Here is a 25,626-nt window from a genome sequence, read left to right on the forward strand (position 1 = left end):
TATGTAATTATTGACTTTGCTCTGCTTACCAGCAGAACTGAAACGTCTGCTAGGCTATCAGCAAGAGAATCTATGGAATCATAATTATGTTATGGAAAATTGTATAGATAAAATCATACCTGTCTTGGCAGAAGGTCTGGTCCAACACATCCTGAAACAGACAAGAATGTCAGTGAAGCAATAAGCTCCAATATCAAGTATAGATAACTATTCATAGGTTTAGTTTGCCATCACACAGTGTACCATATAATATTTCAGAATATACCTGCTTTAACCAGTGTGTGTGTGTGTGTGCTTTTAGTTGATTCTGATATATCTTTGGGGTAAAAAAAAAAACTTTTTGGATGATTCTGGTCATATACTATTATTTCCTCCTAAATGTCTTGGCACTTCCCCCTCCTTTCACCACATATATAAATATGCAAGCTTGGGCATACTGATAATGCATGCTTGAACCAAATTCTGTGAATAAGTCTTTGAGTAGTTGAAGTATGTTTGTGCATTCTTCTTCCATTCTGTATCTGACTCTTGGTTTAAAGAGCTGATCCAGGGCTGGAGAAGAGGATATGCTTTGTAGAACTGTGCAGGAATCTAACACTTGGACAGCTGTTCTGAAACTACTAATCTGTGAACTAAGTTAGAGGACTGTTTGGATTTTATTTGCTTGGTATCATTATAGCTAGAGGTCTGTGAGCATTCAGGCACCCTACTTTACTAATAACCCAAAGGAATCTTCAAGACCTCTGGTGGTCAGGATAATGCACAGGAGCTGTGTGTTTGTTGGCGAGAAAGAGGGGAGGGAAGGTAAAACCAAGACTGTTACAATGTTGCCAATACATGAAACACCAATCAGAGCTTGGAGCTTGGGAGTCTCCCTAATTCCTTTGCTTCAGTTACTATAATGACAATCTATGACAGCCATCTATTATGTGAAACTTTTATTTAAAATGTATATTTAAATAGACTTCTACTGCTGTTCAGCTTCCTTGACCTCCCACACCCCCCTTTCCCCTCCAACCAAAATGTACACTAACACCCCTGAAATAATTTAACAGCATTGGGCTCCTTTATCCTACCAGTGGCCCACTGACTCCTTGTGTGTTGGAAAAAAAGCCAAGACATAGAGCAATATGTATGTGTTCTGAGTGCCTCTAAAAGGTCTCACCCGAAAACTGGACATAGTCTGAACTTAGTCAAATATTTTTCGGGATGCTACTTTTGACTAGAAAGGACAAGATGATTAAGGGAGCTAAACTTTTAAGAGTTCATGAGTGTTCTAATAATATTTTTTTTTTTTTCATTTTATTTGCTTAATGATGACTTCTTTACCTATTAAAAGGGGTCAGTAATAAACCTCAATTTTCTAGGCTCTGAAGTTACAGAAAATCCTAGTGCCTATCAGTATTTTGAGACAGGGGCCCCTCTTTGACCTTATGTTAGTTAAAGGGAAATACAGTCTGGTATTAACAAAGCAAGACATCTTTTTAACTGAAAATGTAAAACAGATATCTCTATAAATAAAGTAAAAAGGTTGTTGGGCTATATGTCATACCAGGCTGAAATTTCTCAGGATAATAAAAGAGCTAATAAAAGGAGTCATGCTTCCACAAGGCATGTCCTAAGGTCTCCATTTCTACTCCAATGTAGTTTGTAATGCTGAAGTCACAGATAAAAATGCTGGCTAAATAAGTGTCCAACTAAATGCCTTCTTGTTTGTGTGGAGTTCCATATTACACAATCTCACACTGGTTAAAGAAGCTTAAAAAGTAGAAAAATACAGATATCTTACCACAGGTAGATACACAGATATCCACAGCAAGACTGAAAGGCTTGGTACCCACTGGACAGAAGCACCCTTCAACCATACGTTTATCTTTCTTCATTTGTTCATTCTCTTCAGGACTAAAAGGTAAGCAATTGTGCATCATGTTTCTTGTTCAGAGTTGCAAAATATTAAAAAAAAATATCAAAAATAAAATCTTCCTATATAATATTTGTATTATACACTTACGTAGTTTGGCATGTTGTTGGTATGGCTGGTCCACATGCATTGTAGACTTTGTGTGAAGGGCAAGTAATAGCTGGAAAAAATAAAAAATGTTTTAATTACATTGTAAAGAATTTGAAAAATAACACAATGTTCAATGTTGTAGATGAAAAGTGGCACCTTTTCCATCTTAGGTGCCAAAGGAAAATTTTTCAGATTGATGGGTTGAGAGGTGTAGGGGGGAAAAATTGTACGCTGAGAGAGGCAATGCATTTCTACAATATGTCCAACATATGTGCATGTAAATAGCAAGAAATGTGCCACTTTCTATGTTTCCTCTTATGTTTTTTGTGTCTGAGAAAAAGGTAGGTAAAGGCAAGAATGACTACAGAATGCAAGCTTCAGAACAGTACTGCCCTAAGGAAAGGAATTGCAGTATGAACAGTTAACTGAAATAATACAGTTTAAGGCAGAAAAAAAGTTATAGAAAAATAAGTTAAACAAAAGTAACAAAAATTGGTAAGAGGTAGGTTTTTATTAAATAGCTGTGCATGCTTGCATATTATGGCAAGTGATTTGGGGGCTACATTTAACTTTAATTGAGTTTTATTACACTTTTTCCTAGTTTACATGCTGTACCTGGTTATAAGTGGGGATTAGGTTTGGGTTCATTGCTACCATAGATTTGCATTGAATCTCAGGGATTTCACAAACCTGTGGCAGAAAACTTTGCAGATTTGCGGTCAGAAATAAGAAGCAACCTAAGTTAATTCATAAAAGCCAATAATTTGGCTTCCCATGCATTTTGTTTGACAAGAGCTTGCCTATTAATAGTTTTGGTGTCAGGGAAGTACTTGAGTGTTCTATAATACCCCCACAATTTCTTTAAGCACCCCCAGAACACCTCTATCCCCTGGGCCCCTGCCTGTATTGCCAGCCATCATTACATTCACATTGCAATACATCCTATACCTGTGCTCAGGCTCCAGGTCCTCAGCCAATAATGTACTATAGCTCACTCTGGAAATGGGCCTCCCTCTTTACTGGCAGCCACATTTGACTAAGCTAGACCAGGAGAATACTCAGGAGTACTTACGCTGCTAACAAGCGTTTGGGGGAGTAGGTGGGCTGGACACATGCAAAATGTGTACTAGTCAAGGTGGTCAATTTTATTCCATCAAGTTTGTACCATCTACTATTTTATACAATTGATTGATGCCCAGCAATGAAAATAATCTTATCTTCTTTCTGATACACTTTTGGTTTAAACGAAGATAATTTTTTTTGTTTATTAATAAACATTGTAATGGGTTTCAAATTTATGACTGTGATGCCTGAAGCTTTCCATATAACTGTATGGGCAAAAGAATTCTCTGCTGCCTTTTTCTCTTTTGCTGCATGAAGCTAGGACTGAGATTTTCCTAGAGAAATTTGTGCACTTTCCATTTAGGCTGGCTTCAAAATGATGGAGCAAAGTGTAGACACAGTATAAAATGTTTTGGGTGTTCCTTGCCTTTGCCCTCCCCCCGGTCACACACTGGCTATGACTGCCTGATGCACAGTAACTTTTTCTTTGACTTGTTGGACCAGTGGTCCCCACCTCAGAAGTCAAAGGTTGTGTGTGAGATCATCTTTAGATTCCTTCTCCCAGTCCTAGCTTGTGTTCTTGTGGGCAAGTGACCCCAACACCCCTTCAATCTCTCCATCCAGCTCTCTACCTTCTCAGTCTGTCCCTTTTCCCTATTACTCCTCTTCCCTCGCTTGCTCTTCCCTGTTCTTTTTCTCTCTGTACGCCCCACCCTCTCTTCACCCCTCTCCCCATCTCTGTGTTTTCTCATTCTTCCTCCTCTACACTCCCTCTTCCTCCCTCTGCTTTCTCTTATTTTAGGTCTGATTTTATTATAATATGGGATTTGGTCAGGAACTTGATTTCCCTACTTTTATTCAGCGCACCCCCAACGTCTGCTTATTAGTGTTAATTTCATCGACAAAAATATTTTTGTCAACTAAATTGACACTATTTTAGTCAACTAAAATACAACTAAAACTAAAACAATTCAGATGGCTAAACTACGACTACTAAAATAGCATTTTAGTCAAAATAAATTTGACATCAAAATTAACACTGCACTACCACATAAGAATAAGTAGGAGGCATTTACTAAACTGCTGAAAGAAAAAAAAAATAATAAAAAGTCTTTTTTTTTCTCAATATTTAATGTTGGTAATATATTCAGGTAACATGTGCAATTGCATTACAGCCATTAGTGTTTACAGTTTTTTTGAGGATTATATTGTAAAGTTGCACTTCTGTTTGTCTAAAAGCAATATTTTTGTTTGTTTATGAAACCTGATTTTATTTATAAAGACGATATATAGCGCAATGGTTAAATCTGTCTGTAGTGCATGTTCAAACCTTAATACATAAATAATACTATGTTATTAGATTTTTACTCCAGCTTAAATAATGCATTACAATTAAGCGAAACCAATTAGATTTTAGTCGAATAAAATGTATGATAAATTTTAGTCAAATAAAATACAACTAAAACAATTCAGATAACTAAATCTGACTAAAACTAAAATGGCATTTTAGTCAAAAGACTATGACTAAAACTAAATTAATGTCAAAATTAACACTGCTGCTTATTATCCCTACAAATGACAAGAATTAAACATTAAGCCCTGGTTCAAACCAGTGTGGCTTTGGAATCGCACTACTTCCGCATTTCAAAGCTGTCAATGAATGCGATTTTGATGTGCAATTTCATTGAGGCTTGTGACTTCATTTAACAGAAGTCAATGCAAGTCGCAACAATATAAAAGTAGTGCAGAAACCTTTCAAAGTCAATGTGACTTGAGTCGCAACAATTTGAATGGTTCCATTGCCGCAAGTAAGGTGCAACTTGTCATGCAATTTTAAACTGTCAAATCGCATGACAAATCGCATTGGTGTGAACCAGGGCTAAGATTTATCCCCATAGACTTCAATAGCTTTCAACACAAAGTTCAAAAGCAAGCACTCTGTTTACAAACTGAACCCAGGGAGAGTTGCTTATCCCTGGGTATGAATACAAATCACATAATAAGCTGTGTGGTGTCACGAAACAGATAACTAAATATGATAACTTACGACATTCTGAAGCTTTATCTCTCCATTGAATACAGACTCCATGCTCTGCACAGAGCTGAGCGTATTGCTGCAAACTGGTACATTCTATGTTGGAGTTGACTACATGGCAACTGTCATAAACACAGGCCTGGTAGAAATGTTCTGGCGGCAGAGCCTTGTGGCATTGCTGGAATGTCCTTTAGAAAACAATATGGAAGAAGGTTCAAAGAATTCATCTGGTTTATGAGAAAACATTTAAACAAATGATTGCTATAAAAAAGAGATATATTTTTCTAAAAAAAATTTTTTTTCCAATATTCAGTGGTGCTTATTTTGCTTTGTTTCAGAGAGAATATCACAAGCCAAAGGCTAGAAGGCTAGAATTTTAACAATAGGCTCCCTCTCGGAACCCTTCCTTATATTCTGAAACACAAAATGGGGAATATTTATACAGAATATAGATTCATTAATCACACTGCCTGTAGTCTTTTGTTTGTTTGCTAATTTGAATTCTTGAAATTGGCAAAGTGTGAGTTTAACATCAATGCAAATAAATCACAAGTGTTTAAACTGAACCTGCCAGGTCACAAAAGTGTTCAAACTAACAACATACATAAAACTGTGCCTGCACATACTTTTGCTAGTTGTTTTCTGTGTAAGTAAGGAGTGCTTTGATCATGGGTGCACACTAAACACAGATGATCTTTTTGACTTCAGCTCTGACACAAGGTGCTAAGTCCTCCCCCATAGTGAAGCCCTGCCCTTGTCATTTAACAGCACAATGCTGAAAGCCTCTGTCAGCTGACATATTTCTTGCATTAGAGAGTTTATAGGTTGGAACAGGTCTTATCTTTAAAAAAGGTGGGGTTTTGATTTGTTAATGTGACAGAGCCACTTTGAAAACCAATGAATGCATTTTATAGCAATGTTTTAAAATTTTCTATTGGAGAAAACAATTCTTACGTTCCCAAGATGAGTTCGCACAGTGGAGATGGTTTGCAAGGAGCCTTAGTGACTTCGGGTGGAACTGTAGGTTTCAGATTGCCACATGTAGGCTTTCTTGGATCTGGTACAACCCAAGTATCCGCCATAACTTCACAGTTTGATACAATTTCACCGCTACTTGTCAGGCAGTCATCTGTTCGATTGTTGGTGCAAGTACCTAAGTAGGAAATATACAGTCAGATACAGATCAAAGAAAGTATTTCTGTAGTAATGATAACATTTGGTATAGAAAATTGTCTTTTTCTCTTTGTTAAGCAAACTGATATGAAATTCTACTATTTACTTTCACTTTACTCTGATGGGAAACCTTTAGCTATATATTGGAAAATCAGAATCACATACCTCTTTTTCCACTGTCAGTTATTTTCACAGAGAATGATATCATCTGTGTTGCCTCTAGCAGTACATGGAAAATGTGGATGCATTTATGTATACAGCCTATGCGGTTTCTAGTTATTAATTTTTTATTATGTTGCCACCTTGTGACCACTGTTGGTATTACTTGTAAATTTCTGTATTTTCCTTGCCCTTATTGTGATGTAATTTCCTTCTCCATTTGTGTGAGTTTCTTCATCCCCTCCTTCAAGACACACATTGGGGCTAGGAAATCCAATACTCATTTTGAACTCCTTAAACACTTTTTTATCAAGTCTACTGCATTTTGCATCTTATTAATTGCTTCAGAGTTCTGCAGACATTTGTGGATTCCACATATTTGGTGTGTTAAGCTGTCTGACAAAGAATATCTGCAGGGATTGTCTCTGCTATATACAGGCCAAGTATAGTGGTCTAGGAAAGGGATAGTCGCCATCACAGGAATTGGAATCAGAATATCAACTAACCAGATTTATTAGGGTTCACAATATGTCCTGTATACTTTATGTCTGATGTTGCAGCTGTTCCCTGTTGGCTCTTAGCCTGAGAACTAAAAAATCACATGATCGCTGATCCCTCAGTGCTTGGGTCCACTCCAAGCACAGAGTGGTGACTGCCAATCACCGCTCTGTGCTCTGCTCCTCCAGTTCTCACTTGAGTGCCGGGCTGTGGAGGGGGCAGGAGTGGCTGGTTCATGCTGTCATCAGCATGCTGACAGACTGAGCCAGCTGCCAGTAAGGAATCTGGGTGGATCCTGACACTATTGTTGAGATCCCTCCAGAGTCTGGAGCTTCTCTGAACCCTTAGCTGACAGTGGACTTTAGCCCGCTATCGCCTGATTTTGGGTCTCAGCAGTGCACAAGTGCACATCCTGTGACTCACATGAGAAATATGGCCAAAAGAATGTTGGCCATACTTCTCTTTGAAATATTAATAGTTAAAAAATATGAATTAAACAGAAGAATAGAGAACAGCTAACAGGAGAGGAGGTGTTAGTTAACTAATGTTTAAAAAAGGGTTAAACAAACACTTTTTATTAGAAAAACTTTTGTTCACTCTCCTTATTTGACCCCTGCTACTCTGGTAAATATACCACTGAACTTTTTTAATCTATCTATTACAAAAATACAAAAAAATCTGATGATCCTGCAAACAATCATGAGAGCTGATAACTTCATGTGCTCAATGCTTGTACTCACTGCCTGTACTGCACTCTTATCAATTCCACTGCTGCTAGTAATTCCCAAGGACTGCAGAACTACTACCCTTTAGGGTTATAGAGATGAGGAGTGAGGAATGTATTCTGTAGCCCTAACACACCTCCTGTACAAAGATCTAATAGAATAGGCTCTTGTAAACCCCTTTGTAATCCCTACACTATCACATTATATGATTTGGCATTATTCTTTTCTGACATGTTACTTTAAACATACTATTGTATACAGCTTAAAAATGAAAAAAATGTATAAAAAAAGTTAGGAACATGTTAAACATGTATACACGTTAATGATGGTCACTACATGGGAAATCTGCAGAAGTTTTATTATTTTTGTCTTAAATTGTGAAACACAATCACACACAGTTTGGCATATGCAAGCCTCTTTCACAAAGCCATTTGAGTTTAAAACTGCCTTTTATAAATAATTGTTTGGGAAAGTAAGACATTTACATCTCTAAAAATAAAAGGTTTAATCTATTTTGCAAATATAAACCCTACAAAAACTTACCGCACTGTCCCTGTGTATTGTGTCCAAAAAGACGATATGGTAGTTTGACGGAGAAGGACATGCCGTTGTATGTGATATTAGTCTCCAATTCAGGAATTTCGACCACATAATTGATTCCAGATCTATACACAGTCACCCCGTACTTTTTATAGGGGGTTCCTACAATTTCATCATTTACAATAACCTAGATAAACATGGCAAAAGAAGAAATTTGCAAGTTTTATTATTAGAGTTGATAGTAGCTGCATAACTTTGTGATCAAGTGTCCTAAGGAAGGAGCTATTTTTACAAATTGATTTACCTTGTAAGAACTCTAGTGTAGTTTTGGAGACTGGAATATAAAATCTTAATGGTTGCCTTAAGCAAGTATAACACTTCTTCCTTCTGACATATGCCTCTATAATATGCATCAAAAGTCAACTTGCACATTAGCTAAACATTATGTGGATGTTCTGTAGTGCTCTGTCTTGTGCCTACATTTTACAGATTCAGACATCTATCCAACAACTTGAGGTGTTTGCCTTTGTAATCGTATTTGATAGGAATTCTTTAGTTATCTTCTACTTTAGGCTAAATGAGTACTCTGTTTATTAGTACAGCCTTCGTAATGACAGCCTTAATTGTATTTTCACTTCTTCAAGTCAGATTTGAGAAAACTGCACTGTATGTTGTTTGTATTCTCATTCACACAGCATTCCTAAAAATTATTTTAAAATATTTCTTTCTTTCCTTTGCAAATTACTCTGAACACTTTGAAGCGGGAATAAACTCAATCTGTCCCCACTGACAAATAGGGGACACATTGGAGAAGATTTTCTAAAACTGTTTCACACCAAATATGGTGCAGCTGTGCATGGTAACCAATCAACTTCTAACTTCAGATTGTTTCATTAAAGAGTAACTCCACTTTCGTGGGGAAAAAAAAAAATAATAGCATATACAATTGTGACTTAAGTCATATTGCACTTGAACGTTATTAACAATTACCTTTCCTTTTCAATCTACAGTGCTGTCATTTTCTGTAAAATACAATGCAATATGGCAACTTGGAGGCGTTCTGTACTCAGATATATACAGAACACCCCCTGAAAATGTAATTTGCTGCTTATGTGATTGGCTTACTGATTTTCCCAGAAGTCTGCACTAGAATACAAGTCAGATTTTTGGCATCCCCTACAACAAACATGTAATTTTTGGTGAGATACTCCCAAAGGGATATCACGTCTACAGGGATGCAGACCCTGCCAATTTTTTCATTAGAGCATTGCAGGTGCAGCAGCTGATTAATAATTATAAAGCTACTCCCATTAGTTTCACTGTGAACATGGACACAGGCAAACAAACAGCTACTTCCTCAAAGTAACAAAAAGATAGGAATCTGCAGCAAAATTTTTTCAAATCTTGCAATGTACATAGATCACCCAGAGGGGAATGTTTTTTTCTCAACAAAAGTGAAGGTGCTCTTTAAGGTTTGACAATAACATGTAGAAGCTGATTGGTTACTATGCACAGCTGCACCAGATTCTGAGTGCATCAGGTTTAGTAAATCTCCCCCATTAGTATCTCCTCTTTAATATAGAATGAAGAAGCCCAGCTTCTAGAGCTTTACCATTTGTTAGGACAGACAGTGTTCAAATCAAATTTTACAACTCATAATGAGATCTGCCAGCAGGGTACAGATAGAGTTAATTATGATAAACATTAACACCCCACTCTGCTCTGCATAGCAGAGATAAACCTCAGTTTTTGACTTTTTCAGAAAAGAGCAAGTAAAATATAGGAAGCAATTTTTTTAAGTTATGCAATGTGAATGAGAACATATAAAGTAGTTGTTATCCCAATATGGTTGCAAAAGTGGAAATACATTTAAAGTGTATTTAAAGCTACAATAATTTAAGAGTAAGGAATGGTAAACCTCCTGTCATACTTTTTACATTTTGCCCCAAGTGAAATTTCCTCTCATTTCTGATCTGGAACACAACAGAGAATGAGAGAACATATTCACAACTGTAAAATGTTAAATATTTCATCACCTGACAATGGTCACCAGGAAAATGGAGGAGGTGAAATTCACTAGGAAACATGCAGCAATAAAAACTGCTAGAATACTTGTCCACTCTATTTAAAAATCTAAAAAAAAATGCTTATGCTTTAGACATACTTAAAACCATCAGTGGAGAGGTAATGGTTAACAAGTCTCACTTTTGCCTAGAGAAATCTACTAATCAGCAAGACTCAAATGGCAGGGAAACCCACCTTGAGTTAAGATTCCCAGTGCTCATGAAATGTTAACAGCATATTAAAATGGCTTTAAGATTTACCAGTATTTTAATACATAAAGGGGTTGAAAAGGAAACTGTTATTTTAAAAAAATTATTATTTTTGCCGCTTTTTTGTTAAAAAAATACATGTGGTTTGCATCACAAATCAAATTATTATTAGTTTCCACTGATCTGAAAGAGTAGAAATGCTGTTTTTCAATTAAGATACTTAATACATATATATCCTACCTGTAAGTTGATAGGCTGCAGGGACTTTGCAGCAATGCGTATTGTCTGAGTTTCATGACGGACAATGATGTCACGTGGACAAGATACTCGGTCCTGAGCATCACAGTCATAGTTATCAATATATACTCCAAAATTATCAATCTTCTTTGTAATCTCTTCCACTAAAGTATAGGTGCAGCTCCCTTGATAGCTATAGTAGGTGCCATCAAATGTGATATAGTGGGGGTCACCCCAACCACTGCAAACACCTACATGATAGAATAAAAGTTTGCATTTATTTAAATAAAACTATTTTTTACTTCCGTACATACTAATCCTTTGTTTTTTAATTTGAAATTACTATATAATCAATAAAATTATTTTAAGCATATTCAAGCCAGAGTTGGAAGATGTTATATTCTTTACTGAGTTCCAGTCTGATTAAAGGGGTTGTTCACACTAACGGACGAGGGGATGGTTAAACTCCAAGGTTGAGCTGTAGTTTTACCAACCCCCAACTGCTCCCCTTTACCTGCTGAGTCAGTGGCAGGGGGTGCACACATGCCAGGGTCACGATGCTTTGATTGACAGCCGTGACATGAATTATATCCCTTCTCACATTCGGCAGACAATACCACCCACCAAATGCAACCCATTCAAGTGAATAAGGCACATGGTAGTGTGGCATTTAAGGGGTTAAAATAGGCGGTGAGGAGGAGCATAATTGCTTCTTTATTGCCTGTAAAACTCTTCTAAAAGGTGATCTGAGCATGGATCATCTTTCATAGGAGCTGCAGTCTTTGCCTCCTCCAATGTGAACGAGCCCTTAGTGAATGCATAAAGTATCAATTGGCATAGTTGCTAAGCCCCAACGTATAGAGAAATTAGGCCTTTGAGGTTTTTTTTCCTTTATCTTCATATGGTAACCCTGCAAATAACACACTTTCTGCTCATCAGTGACTATGCTCATTTCTGTATCTATAGGAAGCCATAGTTGCCACACAGGCTGGACTTCAAACATGTCTGCCTTTGTTCATCTCTATTACATGGGAGATGGGTAAATTAAGAATTTAAAGATGAAAGATAACATTGTCTTATGCTTCATGCAAATGACAGGAATTATCAAGAAACATGCATTCCTAGCAAGGTCAATGGGTAATTGTATGTACTTGATGAAAATGTTTCAACTTGAAAAAAGAAAACTAATGCAGCCACCACACCTAAAGACTGGTAAGCTCCAATATATTAATTTTTTTTGTTTAGTTTACCTCTAAATTTAGGGGAGGGAAGGTGGACTCCCAGAGCTTGCATACTTTGGTATCACTGTACAGGCTAATATAAAAGTCCAAGCTATTTGTTTGTATTAAATAAATAGATGAAGAAAAGGTACTGATATGACCCAGATGAAAAACACTTACAGTCGCACTCCCAGTGCCAGCAACATAAGTCATCGTCTGGTACAGCTACTGGTGCTAAACCATTAGCACATGTTATTGGTGGTGGGGGCTCACACTTGAGTTCAATGATTTCTACTGTGTTGTCTTCAAGACATCTAGCCATGGTGCAGTTACACAGCATCCAAGTTTCATTATGCTGAAGAAACAAAAGGATTGTGTTTGTGAAATATTCATCATTAAACTATTCTTATACAATATTATCAAATATACTACTGTGCTGGACGATATTACCATGGTTTGTATGTGTTGTTCAGCATCCAATAGATACAGGACTTGGAAAGAAGGAAAGTAGCTCAGGATCCACAGCCATAAACGTTGATCATACCCGTTGATTTGTTAAAGGAATCAGGCTGCTAACTTATCAAAGTGAATATTCATCTTGCAAAGTGAATCTTTACTGAGCTTAGTAAATAAGGTGGAGCTGTGCTCTCTTCAATCACCCAATCAGGTGCTAGCAAAAATGCATTTTTTAATTTCCATCACACATTATTGGGTGTTTGACATGAACATGGCTTTATCTTATTTAGTAAACAAAGTGAACATTCACTTTCCAAAGTTATTATTCATTTTGCTAAATGTTAGTATCCAGCTATATTCTGTGTATCTAGGAAAAAATCCAGGCCTTTTTTAAAGCAATCCATGGAGCTGGCTAGAACCAACTCTTGAGGGAGTCTATTCCACATTTTCACAGCTCTCACTGTGAAGAAACCTTTCCATGTTTGGAGATTATATCTTTTCCTCCAGGCGTAAAGAGTGCCCCCTTGTCCTCTGTGATGACCTCAGGGTGAACAGCTCTACACCGAGTTCACTATATGAACCACTGATGTATTTCTACATGTTGATCATTTTCCCCCTTAATCTCCTCTTCTCAAGAGAGAATGAATTCAGTTCCTCTAATCTTTCCTCATAGCTGATCTCCTCCATGCCTCCTATCAGTTTGGTTGCCCTTCTCTGTACTTCCTCCAGTTCCCCAATGTTCTTTTTGTGAATTGGTGCCCAAAACTGAACTGCATATTCCAGATGCGGTCTTACTAATGATTTGTACAGGGGTAAAATGATATCTGTCTCTCTGGAGTCTATACCTCTTTTAATACAAGAGAGGATTTTGCTCGCGTTAGAAACCGCAGCTTGGCATTGCATGCCATTATTAAGCTTGTGATCTAGCAGAACTTCCAGATCCTTCTCCACCATTGATTCCCCCAGTTGTACCCCCCTAGTATGTATGATGCATGCATGGAAATAATGGTGGTATATAGTAAGCGCTCATATAAAATGCAAGCAGCTGAACATATAGGAAAACACATAAAAGTCCCAAAATACATAAACAGAAGAAATGCAGCGCTCTTGAAAAAATGATATTAGAAATAATAATAATAATAATAAACACAGTCCAATAAAAAACAGTGTTCCTTGTTTCCCAGTGAAAATGGTAGAATTTTGCACTAACCAGAACGCGCAAAGGTAATGCGCATATGTGTGTGTATCCTGAAGATCCTTTATCCACTTAAGGCTGGTCAGGTATATGGCTTGGAAGAATGGAGATCCTACGCCCTCATGTGGTGGAAAGTGATCCAGCAAGTCAGAGCAATGACGATCTAGATGAGCCTCCAAAAGGAACTGGCACAGGAATCCCAAGGGCTACAAGGATGGAAAAGCTCCTGTCACTTCGCTACCAGGGACCCGTGTCCCTGGTAGCGAAGTGACAGGAGCTTTTCCATCCTTGTAGCCCTTGGGATTCCTGTGCCAGTTCCTTTTGGAGGCTCATCTAGATCGTCATTGCTCTGACTTGCTGGATCACTTTCCACCACATGAGGGCGTAGGATCTCCATTCTTCCAAGCCATATACCTGACCAGCCTTAAGTGGATAAAGGATCTTCAGGATACACACACATATGCGCATTACCTTTGCGCGTTCTGGTTAGTGCAAAATTCTACCATTTTCACTGGGAAACAAGGAACACTGTTTTTTATTGGACTGTGTTTATTATTATTATTATTTCTAATATCATTTTTTCAAGAGCGCTGCATTTCTTCTGTTTATGATGCATGCATATTCTTAGCCCCCAAGTGCATAACCTTACATTTATCAACATTAAACCTCATTTGCCACATAGTTGCCCAATTAAACAGTGCATTGAGGTCGGCTTATAAATTGGAGACATCCTGTAAGGACGTTATTCCACTGCACAGCTTGGTGTCATCTGCAAAGGCTGAAATGGGATTTTTAATCCCAGACCCTATATTGTTTCTATATATTTTTAAAAGTAAGGGTCCCAACACTGAACCTTGGGGTACACCACTGACAACCCTAGACCATGCAGAGTATGAATCATTAACCACTACTCTTTGAATACAATGTTTTAGCCAGTTTTCTATCCATTTACATACAGATTTTTCCAAGCCTGTAGACTTTACCTTACACTTTAGCTGTGTGGGGAACTGTGTCAAACGCTTTTGCAAAATCCAAGCATACCACAACTGCCACCACCCCTCTGTCCAAGTATACCACAACGGCCACCACCCCTCTGTCCAAGTATACCACAACTGCCACCACCCCTCTGTCCAAGATTTTGCTCACCTCCTCATAAACAGAAATCAGATTTGTTTGACAACTTCTCTCTTTCATGAATCCATGCTGTCTGTTGCTTAAAATATTTTTTTCCAGCAAGAACTCATCTATGTGGTGTTTTATTAAACTCTCCAGTATCTTCCCAACTATAGGTGTTAAACTAAAAGGTCTATAATTACTTGGTAAAGATTTTGACCGCTTTTGGCACCACATAATTGCATTTCACTGCTGAATAGTTTTTGTAAACTCCAAAACAAATCAGTTCATGTCTCTATCATTTACTTGCTCTGTCGACAACAGTCATGTTTCTAAAAATTATTTCACAACCTCTGTTACCATTCCTTAGGGACTTGTTGGACTGTGGCAGGGAAGGTGACTTAATATTATAATTAAATATAACTGTAATTAACACCAAGTCCTTAAAGGGGAAATAAAATCTGTCAATCAACATTAAATATTTTTAATTCTTATGCTACTAGCCTTAGTAGATAGGAAAGTATATTGTATTTACTTTTTAACCTTTTTTTTTACATTTCTTCTTCTTTATCAGCTAAACACACCCTCCTATCTACACACCTGAGTAAAGTGCAGATGGCTTCTAGGAAGTAAATGCTACATTAATTATCTGCCCTCGCTCAAGATGGCTGAGGCTAGAAATGCTAAGGGGGTGTTTTTCAAAGTGATTTCTTAACAAAATAAAGTAAACATGGATGAGATACAGTGGGGATCGAAAGTTTGGGCACCCCAGCTAAAAATTTGTATTAATGTGCATAAAGAAGCCAAGGAAAGATGGAAAAATCTCCAAAAGGCATCAGATTACAGATTAGACATTCTTATAATATGTCAACAAAAGTTAGATTTTATTTCCATCATTTACACTTTCAAAATAACAGAAAACCAAAAAAATGGCGTCTGCAAAAGTTTGGGCACCCTGCAGAGTTAATATCTTGTACTGCCCCCTTTGGCAAGTATCACAGCTTGTAAACGCTTTTTGTAGTCAGCCAAGAGTCTTTCAATTCTTGTTTGAGGTATCTTTGCCCATTCTCCCTTACAAAAGTCTTCCAGTTCTTTGAGATTTCTGGGCTGTCTGTCACGCACTGCTCTTTTAAGGTCTATCCATAGATTTTCAATTATGTTGAGGTCAGGAGATTGTGAAGCCCATGGCAAAACCTTCAGTTTACGCCTATTGATGTAATCCCCCGTGGATTTCGAGGTGTGTTTAGGATCATTATCCATTTGTAGAAGCCATCCTCTCTTTAACTTCAGCTTTTTCACAGATGGCATCAAGTTACCATCCAAAATTTGCTGAAATTTTATTGAATCCATTGTTCCTTCTACTCATGAGATGTTCCCTGTGCCACTGGCTGAAACACAACCCAAAAGCATGATTGATCCAACCCCATGCTTAACAGTTGGACAGAGGTTCTTTTCATTAAATTCTGTGCCCCTTCTTCTCCAAACGTACCTTTGCTCATTCCGGCCAAAAAGTTAAATTTTAACCTCATCGGTCCACAGAACTTGTTTCCAAAATGCATCAGGCTTGTCTATATGTTCATTTGCAAAGTTCAAACGATGATTTTTGTGGTGAGGACGTAGAAGAGGTTTTCTTCTGATGACTCTTCCATGAAGACCATATTTGTACAAGTATCTCTTTATAGTGGAATAGTGTACCACAACTCCAGTGTCTGCCAGATCTTTCTGGAGGGATCCTGCAGTCAAACGTGGGATTTGAATTGTTTTTCTCACAATCCTGCGAGCTGTTCTGTCTGATATTTTTCTTGGTCTTCCAGATCTTGCTTTAACTTCCACTGTTCCTGATGACTGCCATTTCTTAATTACATTTCGAACAGAGGATATTGACATCTGAAAACGCTTTGCTATCTTCTTATTGGCTTCTCCAGCTTTGTGAGCGTCAACTATTTTCAGTTTCAGTTTTCTAGACAACTGCTTAGAAGAACCCATGGTGCTGATTGTTGGGGCAAGGTCAGATGAGTCTGGGCATTTAAAACCTTTGAGATTGACATCACCTGGTCTCCCCAGACAATGATTGAGAACAATCCATGACACTGGCAGGTCTCAGCTTGGCAAAGGGGGCACTGCATGCTATAAATTCTGCAGGGTGCCCAAACTTTTGCAGATGCCATTTTTTTGTTTTCTGTCATTTTGAAAGTGTAAATGATGGAAATAAAATCTAACTTTTGTTGACATATTATAAGAATGTCTAATCTGTAATTTGATGCCTTTGGAGATTCTTCCATCTTTCCTTGGCTTCTTTATGCACATTAATACAAATTTTTAGCTGGGGTGCCCAAACTTTCGATCCCCACTGTAGGTGATGAGATGGATGAGGCATGGATGGATAGGTGAGTTTGCTGTGAATATTGAAAATTAATTTAATAGCTTTTTCAGTTTGCGGTGCTCAGATACAGTCCTTTCCACATCAATGGAAAAATTGTGTATGATGTATTAACAAAATATACCACTCTTGAAGTAGGCAGCCATATATAAGGGAAAAGACAACTTGTATTTGTCTGAATTAGAAATCAAGACTGACAACAATCTGCTCACCTACCTCCTTATGACAGCCAAGCTAGATACTACAGAATATCGGTGGTTAGCAGCTCTATCAGGATTTCTCTTCAATCTGAAATACCATTCAGGACTGGTAAACAGAGATGCCAGCACACCGAAGTCCCCCTGCCATTAAGGCCTTTACAGAGGAATTGCTGGAATACAGTGTTCATGTATTTTTTACAATAACTACAACAGTATTCAGTAGAAATCAGTAGATAGCAGTGTTTATCAGTTTGTAGCTGCATCTATGATATACTCTATCTTTTCTCTGAATAAAATTTCCTGTTTCCTTGTTGCAGTGAAGCAGAAAAGCATATGTGGACTGTGCAGAAAACTTGGGCACAGAAGTCTTGACATAACAAAGAAATTAACTGAGAATGACTATGCAAGGGGAATAAAAATTAGTCTATGTGATAAAACAATAAGAAGCACCAGCTCTGTAAAAGGAAAAATTATAAGAAAAGCCTTTCCAAAGCAGAGTAACAGCAGTGCTACAAAACCTCTGGACTTAATTCATTCAGATCTTTTCAGTTGAATTGAAAAATTTTCTCCAGGGAAGAAGAGGTATTTTCTCACTTTTATAGATGCTTACTAAATTTATACTACATATATATATATCTGTTACAACAAAAGTGAAGTGCCAGAGAAACTTGAACAGTATTTGGCCCAATAAGCAACAAATTTAGCAAAATGAAGAGTGTATTGCGTACAGACAATGGAACTGAATATACAGGTGATAATACACTGGCGATTCCCAGAAAGCATGGCATAATATTTCAAACTACTGTAGCATACAACCCAGAACAAAACACAATTGCAAAAAGAATGAACTGTACTCTATGTGAGAGCGGAAGAATCATGCTGTTTGATGCAGATATGCTAACCACATACCGGGGGGGGAGACAATTATGACAGCATGCTATCTCCAAAACCTACTACCGGGAAAATCAACCAAGAAAACTCCATATGAACTGTGGAATGGAAAGACCCCAAGTTCGAACCATCTAAAAATTTTTGGAAGCAAAGCCTATGTGCACATCCCAAAAGAAAAATATAAAATGGGACGCACGCGCAAAAGAAGGTGTACATGTAGGGTACAGTGAATTTCAAAAGAGATATAGAATTCTACACCAAGACATAAACAAGGTAACCATAAGAAGTGTAATTGTCGATGAAAATTTAGTGTGTTCAAAATTTAATGAACTAACACAAACGCTTCAATCTGAGGGAAATTCCAAATCTGTGTTACATGAAGATAGGAAACAAAGTGACATGGAAATAGAAACTAACAGAGACTATCTAAATACTGTAAAAGAAAAAACCAGACCACAATAGGATTTAATCAGGAAATCCACCAGAATCAATAAAAGCATTGTTGCTTGCGTAGCATTAAAACCAGAGCCAGATTCATGGGATGAGATGCAGAGACTTCCAACCCATGAGAAACAAAAGTGGATCAGAGCTGCTGATGAAGAGATGACATTTAGTGAACTGCAGACATGGACACTTTCAGAGCTACAGATTTATAGAACTGAGATCCGAAATGGGACTAATATAAGGAGTAGTTGTTGAGTGGGGGTGTTGGAATACAGTGTTAATGTATTTTGTGCAACAACTACATCGGTAATCAGTAGAGATATATTCTTCAACTAATAGATTACAGTATTTACAAGTGCGTAGCTGCATCTATGGTATACTTTATGTCTTTTTTCTGAATAAAGTTTCCTGTTTTCTTTGTGCAGTGAAGCAGAAAAGCATGTGTGGACTTTGCACTGTCTGTTCTATATACATAATTTCTAACAGGAATGAACTTCTGTTGTCAGGAGGAATCCAAGCCCCATGCCAGATGATCGAGCATCAAGTCAATGAAGCAACAGGGGCCAAAGGCAATGGTGCACTGCTGCAGGTTTCCCAACGATCTACTGTAATTTAACTCAAGAATAAGATGGAGACATGCCTACTATCACTAAGAAAAACTTGAAGAAGGACCAAGAAGCAAACCCTCTCTGTAGTCTGTCTTTGAAAGCTTTAGAAAGCCAATGTCCAGAATGCCTGCTAACAAACACTTACAAAGGGTGGGAATGGTTACAGTTGCATGACAGAGTAATCTGTTGAAGGGATGGTTCCTTCACAAAAAGCATAGTATTGATTCATCTGCCTTGCATGATGAACATGGTCACCTGGAACCAGAAAGGACCTTCAAGCTGGTTAAAGATGGTTTTTCTTGCCATGCATGAGAGCTTAAGTTGAAAGCTACTAACATTCCTGCCTGCATTGTATTCAGAAGAAGACTCTGCCCCCCTCCCCTCTCCTCCCCAAGAGCTGACCCAATAGGCCATCTCCAAAGTCAAGATCCCATAAAGTACTCCAGAACTCTTAGGCCTGAAACTCCAGAGTTCGTGCCTCAGGTAAGAGAAAAAGAGGGGATCTCAGCTGAGCCAATCGGAGAAGTTGAAGAACTCTCTCCACCACCTCTTGACCCTTAAAAGAAGAATTTGACACTAGAGACATCTGAATGCACCAACAAAGAGCTAGGAGACTGGCACAAACTCCAAAAAGCCTTACCAACAATTTTCCAGAGAACAGTTTAGAAGTAACATAAAAATAGTGCAGCGCTAAAAGTAGTGACAATAAGACAAATAAAAGTCCACTAAAAGTCTTGGTCATATGGACGTGTCCAGTGACAAATGAGGATTCAGAATTGGTGATCCGTGTGGAAACGGCTGAAAAACGCACTCACCAGAAGTAAGACACATAAACGCAGTGTGCATCTAGAGCTCATGGATCCTCAATCCAGAGGGGAGTAAAGCTGGTCCGGTTACAGGAATGGTGAATCCCTCCTCTGTGGATGCAGCAACAGATCCTCCTTCTCTCGATTAGGTGTAGAATTCCAAGATCAAGATTCTGCAAGCAAAAGCTCACTTTGGCGTCACGAGACACCACAATTGAAGTCACGTTTTGTAGGAGAGGGTTGTTGCTGTTGTCAGACCCGCCTCTCTTTTCGGGCGGCGTTTCCACGCGGCGGCGTTTAGCGCTGCACTATTTTTATGTTATTTCATTTAAGTTTATATTGGTTGCTTAGAGTGCTCAGCCGCTTTCAGGATTAGCGCTCACTGCTGTTTTTTTCTATACCATTGTCTATTACCGAGTTTAGAAGTAGTCATCACCACAGAGAGAAGACTTTCTGATGCCCAGTGAAAAACATCCACAGCCCATTTCCTGACACACTTTGGTGGGAGTACCCCTTACCTACTTATTTTGTAAGATGTTATAAAATCAGTTTAACCTTACCAATGAAGTGTGTTTAATTATTGAAACGGCTGTTTTGACTTCATGCTAGTCTGCTTAAATTTTTTTATATACAAATATTGATTCTTTGTCGGACCAAAGACTTTTGATGGGGGGGGGGGGGAGTGTGAAGCTTAGCCAGCAGTTCTTACTGTATGTTGTGGCAGCTGCACAGCCTGCGCTTTTCAGAGGTCACTCACTGCTGTTGGCTGTCATGACTCGTTTGGATGGGAGCATCTGAGACAGAGTTGCAGCAGTGAGAAGAGGTCTGCAAGTGGCCAGATTGTAAGCCTGCCAACCACCTGAGAGGTGTAAGGGGAGTGGTGTATGATGAGCTATACAGAGGGTGATGAGCAAGAGAGGTACTCTGTTTCTGGGCAGGGAGTTGTTCCAAGTCAGGATCTGTGCTGTACTGTCCAGAGGTGGCTGTGTGGGCAAAGTGGACTGTCTGGCAGTTGAAGCTGCATGGAGGGTTATATGTGCTGCTGAGGGGGCTTAGGCTGCTGCTGCTTCCATGGAGCAGATTGGTGCTGTTGCGCGACTGCGGCTGCTGAGCAAGCACAGCATGTACAGAGCTGCTGACAGGCTATTACTACCAATGTGAAACGCACAACAAAGAGGGAACTTATTAAATTCCTGACTGCCTAATCACTGAGTAAGTGTTGCCATCTAAACCAAAAATCATTCACAAAAGAAAAAAGGTCGCAGACAGGGTTATGCGTTAATACATTTTTATATTAACAAGTCAGTACTGCAGGGTACATATAAATGTCCCAGGGCCCATATATCAATTAATCCAAAAAATAACATTAATTGTGGATAATAGGAGGCCTCCACCTTTGGACTAATGGTATAATGTCACACAGATGGACCAATGTGGGGAAATCTGATTGAGGGTAAGATCGTACCTCGATTTCTAAGTGTGCCTATGGACAGTAGGGCATATATACTCTGCAATACTGACTTATTAACATAACCTCTTGATAGCACCAAGCGGCTATGTCCGTGTCGTGTGTCCTGCAGGATATATATATTACCATTAATGTCCGGTCGTTTCTACTAAGACAGTGCTTTTAATATGGTTGTTTGTGATATGTACAGTATACTTTGGGTATTGAGCACTGTGCATTATAGTTTGAAATTATTGCATTTTATCCTTTTGCAATCAAACATTTTTTTTATTATTATACTTCTTGATACAAGCCTTGCTTGCTGTCAAAGTAACTACTTGTCTCATACAGAGGGCTTTATCTCTTGTCTGTGACCTTTTTTCTTTTATTACTACCAATGTGACCTGTGCTGGGATGCTCATATGAATACTTGACTGTTCCACTGAGAGACTAAGGATTATCCAGGGAGAGTTCCTGACTTTCATGACGAAGGACAATTGGAGTTGCTGCTGCATGCCAGATCAAGAAAGGAACATTTTCCTGGCCTATGTGGGACTGCCTGGGAAGCAAAAATGCCATATATAATATTATGACCATCCATAATAACATTATGACCACCCACCTAATATTGAGTAGGTCCCTTTTTTTCCCCCCATAGAAAAAACAGCCCTGACCCATTGAGGCATGGACTCCACTATACCACTGAAGGTATGCTGTGATATCCTTTATTCTGTGTAAGTTGCGAGGTGGGGCCTCCATGGATTGGACTTTTTTTCCAGCATATCCCACAGATGCTTGATTGGATTGAAACCTGGAAAATTTGGAGGCCAGCACCTCAAACTCATTGTTGTGCTCCTCAAACCATTCTTGAACCATTTTTGCAGTGTGACAGGGCACATTGTGCTGCCAAAAGAGGCCACAACCATCAAGGAATACCATTTCCATGAAAGGGTGTTCTAGCTCAGCAAAAATGTTTAAGTAGGTGGTACATGTCAAAGCAATATCCACATTAATGGTAGAACCCAAGGTTTCCCAGCAGAACATTGCCCAAAGCATCACGCTGTCTCCTTCATCTTCCCATATTCCTATGGTGCATCCTGGTGCCATCCCTTCCCAAGGAATGTGACGCACACTCACCCAGCCAGCCACATGATGTAAGAGAAAGTATGATTAAACAGTCCAGATCACTTTCTTCCATTATTCTGTGGTCTACGTCTGTATCTTACATACCCATTGTAGCTGCTTTTGGCTGTGGGCACGAGTCAGCATGGGCACCCTAACCGCTCTGAGGCTACACAGCCCCATACACAACAAACTGCAATGCACTGTGTGTTCTGACACCTTTCTATCAGAACCAGTATTGACTTTTTCAGCAATTTGAGCTACAGTAGCTCTTCTATCGGATTTGACTTCATGGGCCAGCCTTTGCTCCCCATGTGCATCAATGAGAGTTGGGCACCCATAACCTTGTCACTGATGCACCAGTTTTCCTTCCTTGGACCAATTTTGGTAAGTCCTGACCACAGCAGACTCGGAACATCCCACAAGAGCTGCAGCTTAGGAGTTACTCTGACCCAGTTGTCTGGCCATTACAATTTCAAAAATAAAAGTTGCTCAAATCCTTACACTTGTGCCATTGTAACAAGGTAATCAATGTTATTCACTTCAACTGCCATTATGTTATGACTGATTGGTATATATTTCATATATTGTGCCTCTGTGAGCAGTGACAAGGTTACTGCATTGTGTTACCAGTGTGCTGCAGAATAAAAGCATTGTGGTATTCTACTATAGGTTTTGGTTTATGCAAAATGGACTTCTGCAGTATTTTTAACACTTTAATAAAGCCCCCTTTTGTAAGCCAAAAGATGTGTTGGTGGGTTTTGGATCAGTCCTGGGCAATTCTTCTCTATTGAAGAACCTGGGCAACACAGCTGTAACACTTGTAAATGAATGTACTGTATATACATTTATCGAGTGGTAAAATATGCAATGTTAAATTACAACTCAGATACAACTGTAGACAGTTTACAGTCAGCTCAGACATGACATTTTATGTTGCATTTGTTTTTATGTATATAAATTGAAAAGATTACTCACCTCACGATGGGGTTCAAATGGGCAGCCACGAGGAGTTGTATAATTTGGGGTAGTGGTTGTTGATTTAGTAGTTGTGGTGGTGGTTGTTGTTGTAGTAGTTGTGCTGGTTGTTCCTGATGTTGTACTGGTTTCTGGTGTTGTTGTGGATTCTCTTGTAGTAGGGGTTTCTGTTGGGGTTGTTGATTCACTCCTGGTTGTGGTGGGTGTTGTAGTAGTTGTGGAAGTGGTTGTAGTGGTGGTTGGTGTTGTTGTGGATTCTGTTGGTGTTGTGAATTTGGTTGTAGTAGTTGTGGTAGTAGCCGAAGTAGTGGTTGTTGGTGTTGTTGTGGATTCTGTTGGTGTTGTGGATTCAGTTGTGGTTGTGGTGGGTGTTGTAGTAGTTGTGGTAGTTGTTGTAGGTGTTGTTGTGGATTCTGTTGTAGTAGGGATTTCTGTTGGTGTTGTGGATTCAGTTGTGGTTGTGGTTGTGGTGGGTGTTGTAGTAGTTGGCGTTGTTGTGGATTCTGTTGGTGTTGTGGATTCAGTTGTGGTTGTGGTTGTGGTGGGTGTTGTAGTAGTTGGCGTTGTTGTGGATTCTGTTGGTGTTGTGGATTCAGTTGTGGTTGTGGTGGGTGTTGTAGTAGTTGTTGGTGTTGCTGTGGATTCTGTTGGTGTTGTGGATTCAGTTGTGGTTGTGGTGGGTGTTGTAGTAGTTGTGGTGGTTGCTGTAGTAGTGGTTGTTGATGTTGTTGTGGATTGTGTTGTAGAAGGAGTTTCTGTTGGTGTTGTGTATTCAGTTGTGGTTGTACTGGGTGTTGTAGTAGTTGTGGTAGTAGTGGTTGTGGTTGTTGGTGTTGTTGTGGATTCTGTTGGTGTTGTGGATTCCGTTGTAGTTGTGGTGGGTGTTTTAGTAGTTGTAGCAGTGGTTGTTGGTGTTGTTGTGGATTCTGTTGGTGTTGTGGATTCAGTTGTGGTTGTGGTGGGTGTTGTAGTAGTTGTGGTAGTTGTTGTAGGTGTTGTTGTGGATTCTGTTGTAGTAGGGATTTCTGTTGGTGTTGTGGATTCTGTTGTGGTTGTGGTTGTGGTGGGTGTTGTAGTAGTTGGTGTTGTTGTGGATTCTGTTGGTGTTGTGGATTCAGTTGTGGTTGTGGTTGTGGTGGGTGTTGTAGTAGTTGGCGTTGTTGTGGATTCTGTTGGTGTTGTGGATTCAGTTGTGGTTGTGGTGGGTGTTGTAGTAGTTGTTGGTGTTGTTGTGGATTCTGTTGGTGTTGTGGATTCAGTTGTGGTTGTGGTGGGTGTTGTAGTAGTTGTGGTAGTTGTTGTAGCAGTGGTTGTTGGTGTTGTTGTAGATTCTGTTGGTGTTGTGGATTCAGTTGTGGTTGTAGTGGGTGTTGTAGTAGTGGTTGTTGATGTTGTTGTGGATTGTGTTGTAGAAGGAGTTTCTGTTGGTGTTGTGTATTCAGTTGTGGTTGTACTGGGTGTTGTAGTAGTTGTGGTAGTAGTGGTTGTGGTTGTTGGTGTTGTTGTGGATTCTGTTGGTGTTGTGGATTCCGTTGTAGTTGTGGTGGGTGTTGTAGTAGTTGTGGTAGTAGTTGTAGCAGTGGTTGTTGGTTTTGTTGTGGATTTTGTTGGTGTTGTGGATTCAGTTGTGGTTGTGGTGGGTGTTGTAGTAGTTGTAGTGGTTTTTGGTGTTGTGGATTCTGTTGTAGTAGGGGTTTCTGTTGGTGTTGTGGATTCACTTGTGGTTGGTGTTGTAGTAGTTGTTGGTGTTGTTGTGGTTTCTGTTGGTGTTGTGGATTCAGGTGTAGTGGGCGTTGTAGTAGTTGTGGTACTAGTTGCAGTAGTGGTTGTTGTGCATATACTTTCTGCAACAGTTATTTTACAGTCTGGACTACAAGATACTGTGTAGCACCATGTTTCATTAAATAACCCATCAGTCACAAAACCTAAAGATAGAAACAAAAAAAAATCAGTAAATATCTTACATATTGTATATGTGTTTCCCCAGTATGTAATACTGAAAGTAGGCATCTAAGGGTAAATGTTGTCAGACTGTTTACATATTATTATTATT

The 25,626-nt window shown here is 38.9% G+C and overlaps 1 protein-coding gene across 1 annotated transcript in view; it reads right to left on the reverse strand.

Annotated features, from left to right (window-relative positions):
* Window positions 1–25,626, reverse strand: part of LOC149445623 (mucin-2-like) — a 166,342-nt gene that overhangs the window by 19,304 nt on the left and 121,412 nt on the right. Inside the window, exons 36-44 of the mRNA XM_089653541.1 lie at window positions 23,574–25,498; window positions 12,114–12,288; window positions 10,717–10,964; window positions 8,207–8,390; window positions 6,063–6,261; window positions 5,121–5,296; window positions 2,012–2,081; window positions 1,790–1,902; window positions 120–151 (exon numbers count right to left, since the gene is read on the reverse strand). Coding sequence (XP_089509667.1) covers window positions 120–151; window positions 1,790–1,902; window positions 2,012–2,081; window positions 5,121–5,296; window positions 6,063–6,261; window positions 8,207–8,390; window positions 10,717–10,964; window positions 12,114–12,288; window positions 23,574–25,498 — 3,122 coding nt within the window. The remainder of the gene's footprint in view (window positions 1–119; window positions 152–1,789; window positions 1,903–2,011; window positions 2,082–5,120; window positions 5,297–6,062; window positions 6,262–8,206; window positions 8,391–10,716; window positions 10,965–12,113; window positions 12,289–23,573; window positions 25,499–25,626) is intronic.

Source organism: Staurois parvus, unplaced genomic scaffold (genome assembly GCF_062004578.1).
Source record: "Staurois parvus isolate SC_StPar_1 unplaced genomic scaffold, SC_StPar_1.0 ptg000715l, whole genome shotgun sequence".
In the NCBI taxonomy this organism is placed as follows: domain Eukaryota; kingdom Metazoa; phylum Chordata; class Amphibia; order Anura; family Ranidae; genus Staurois; species Staurois parvus.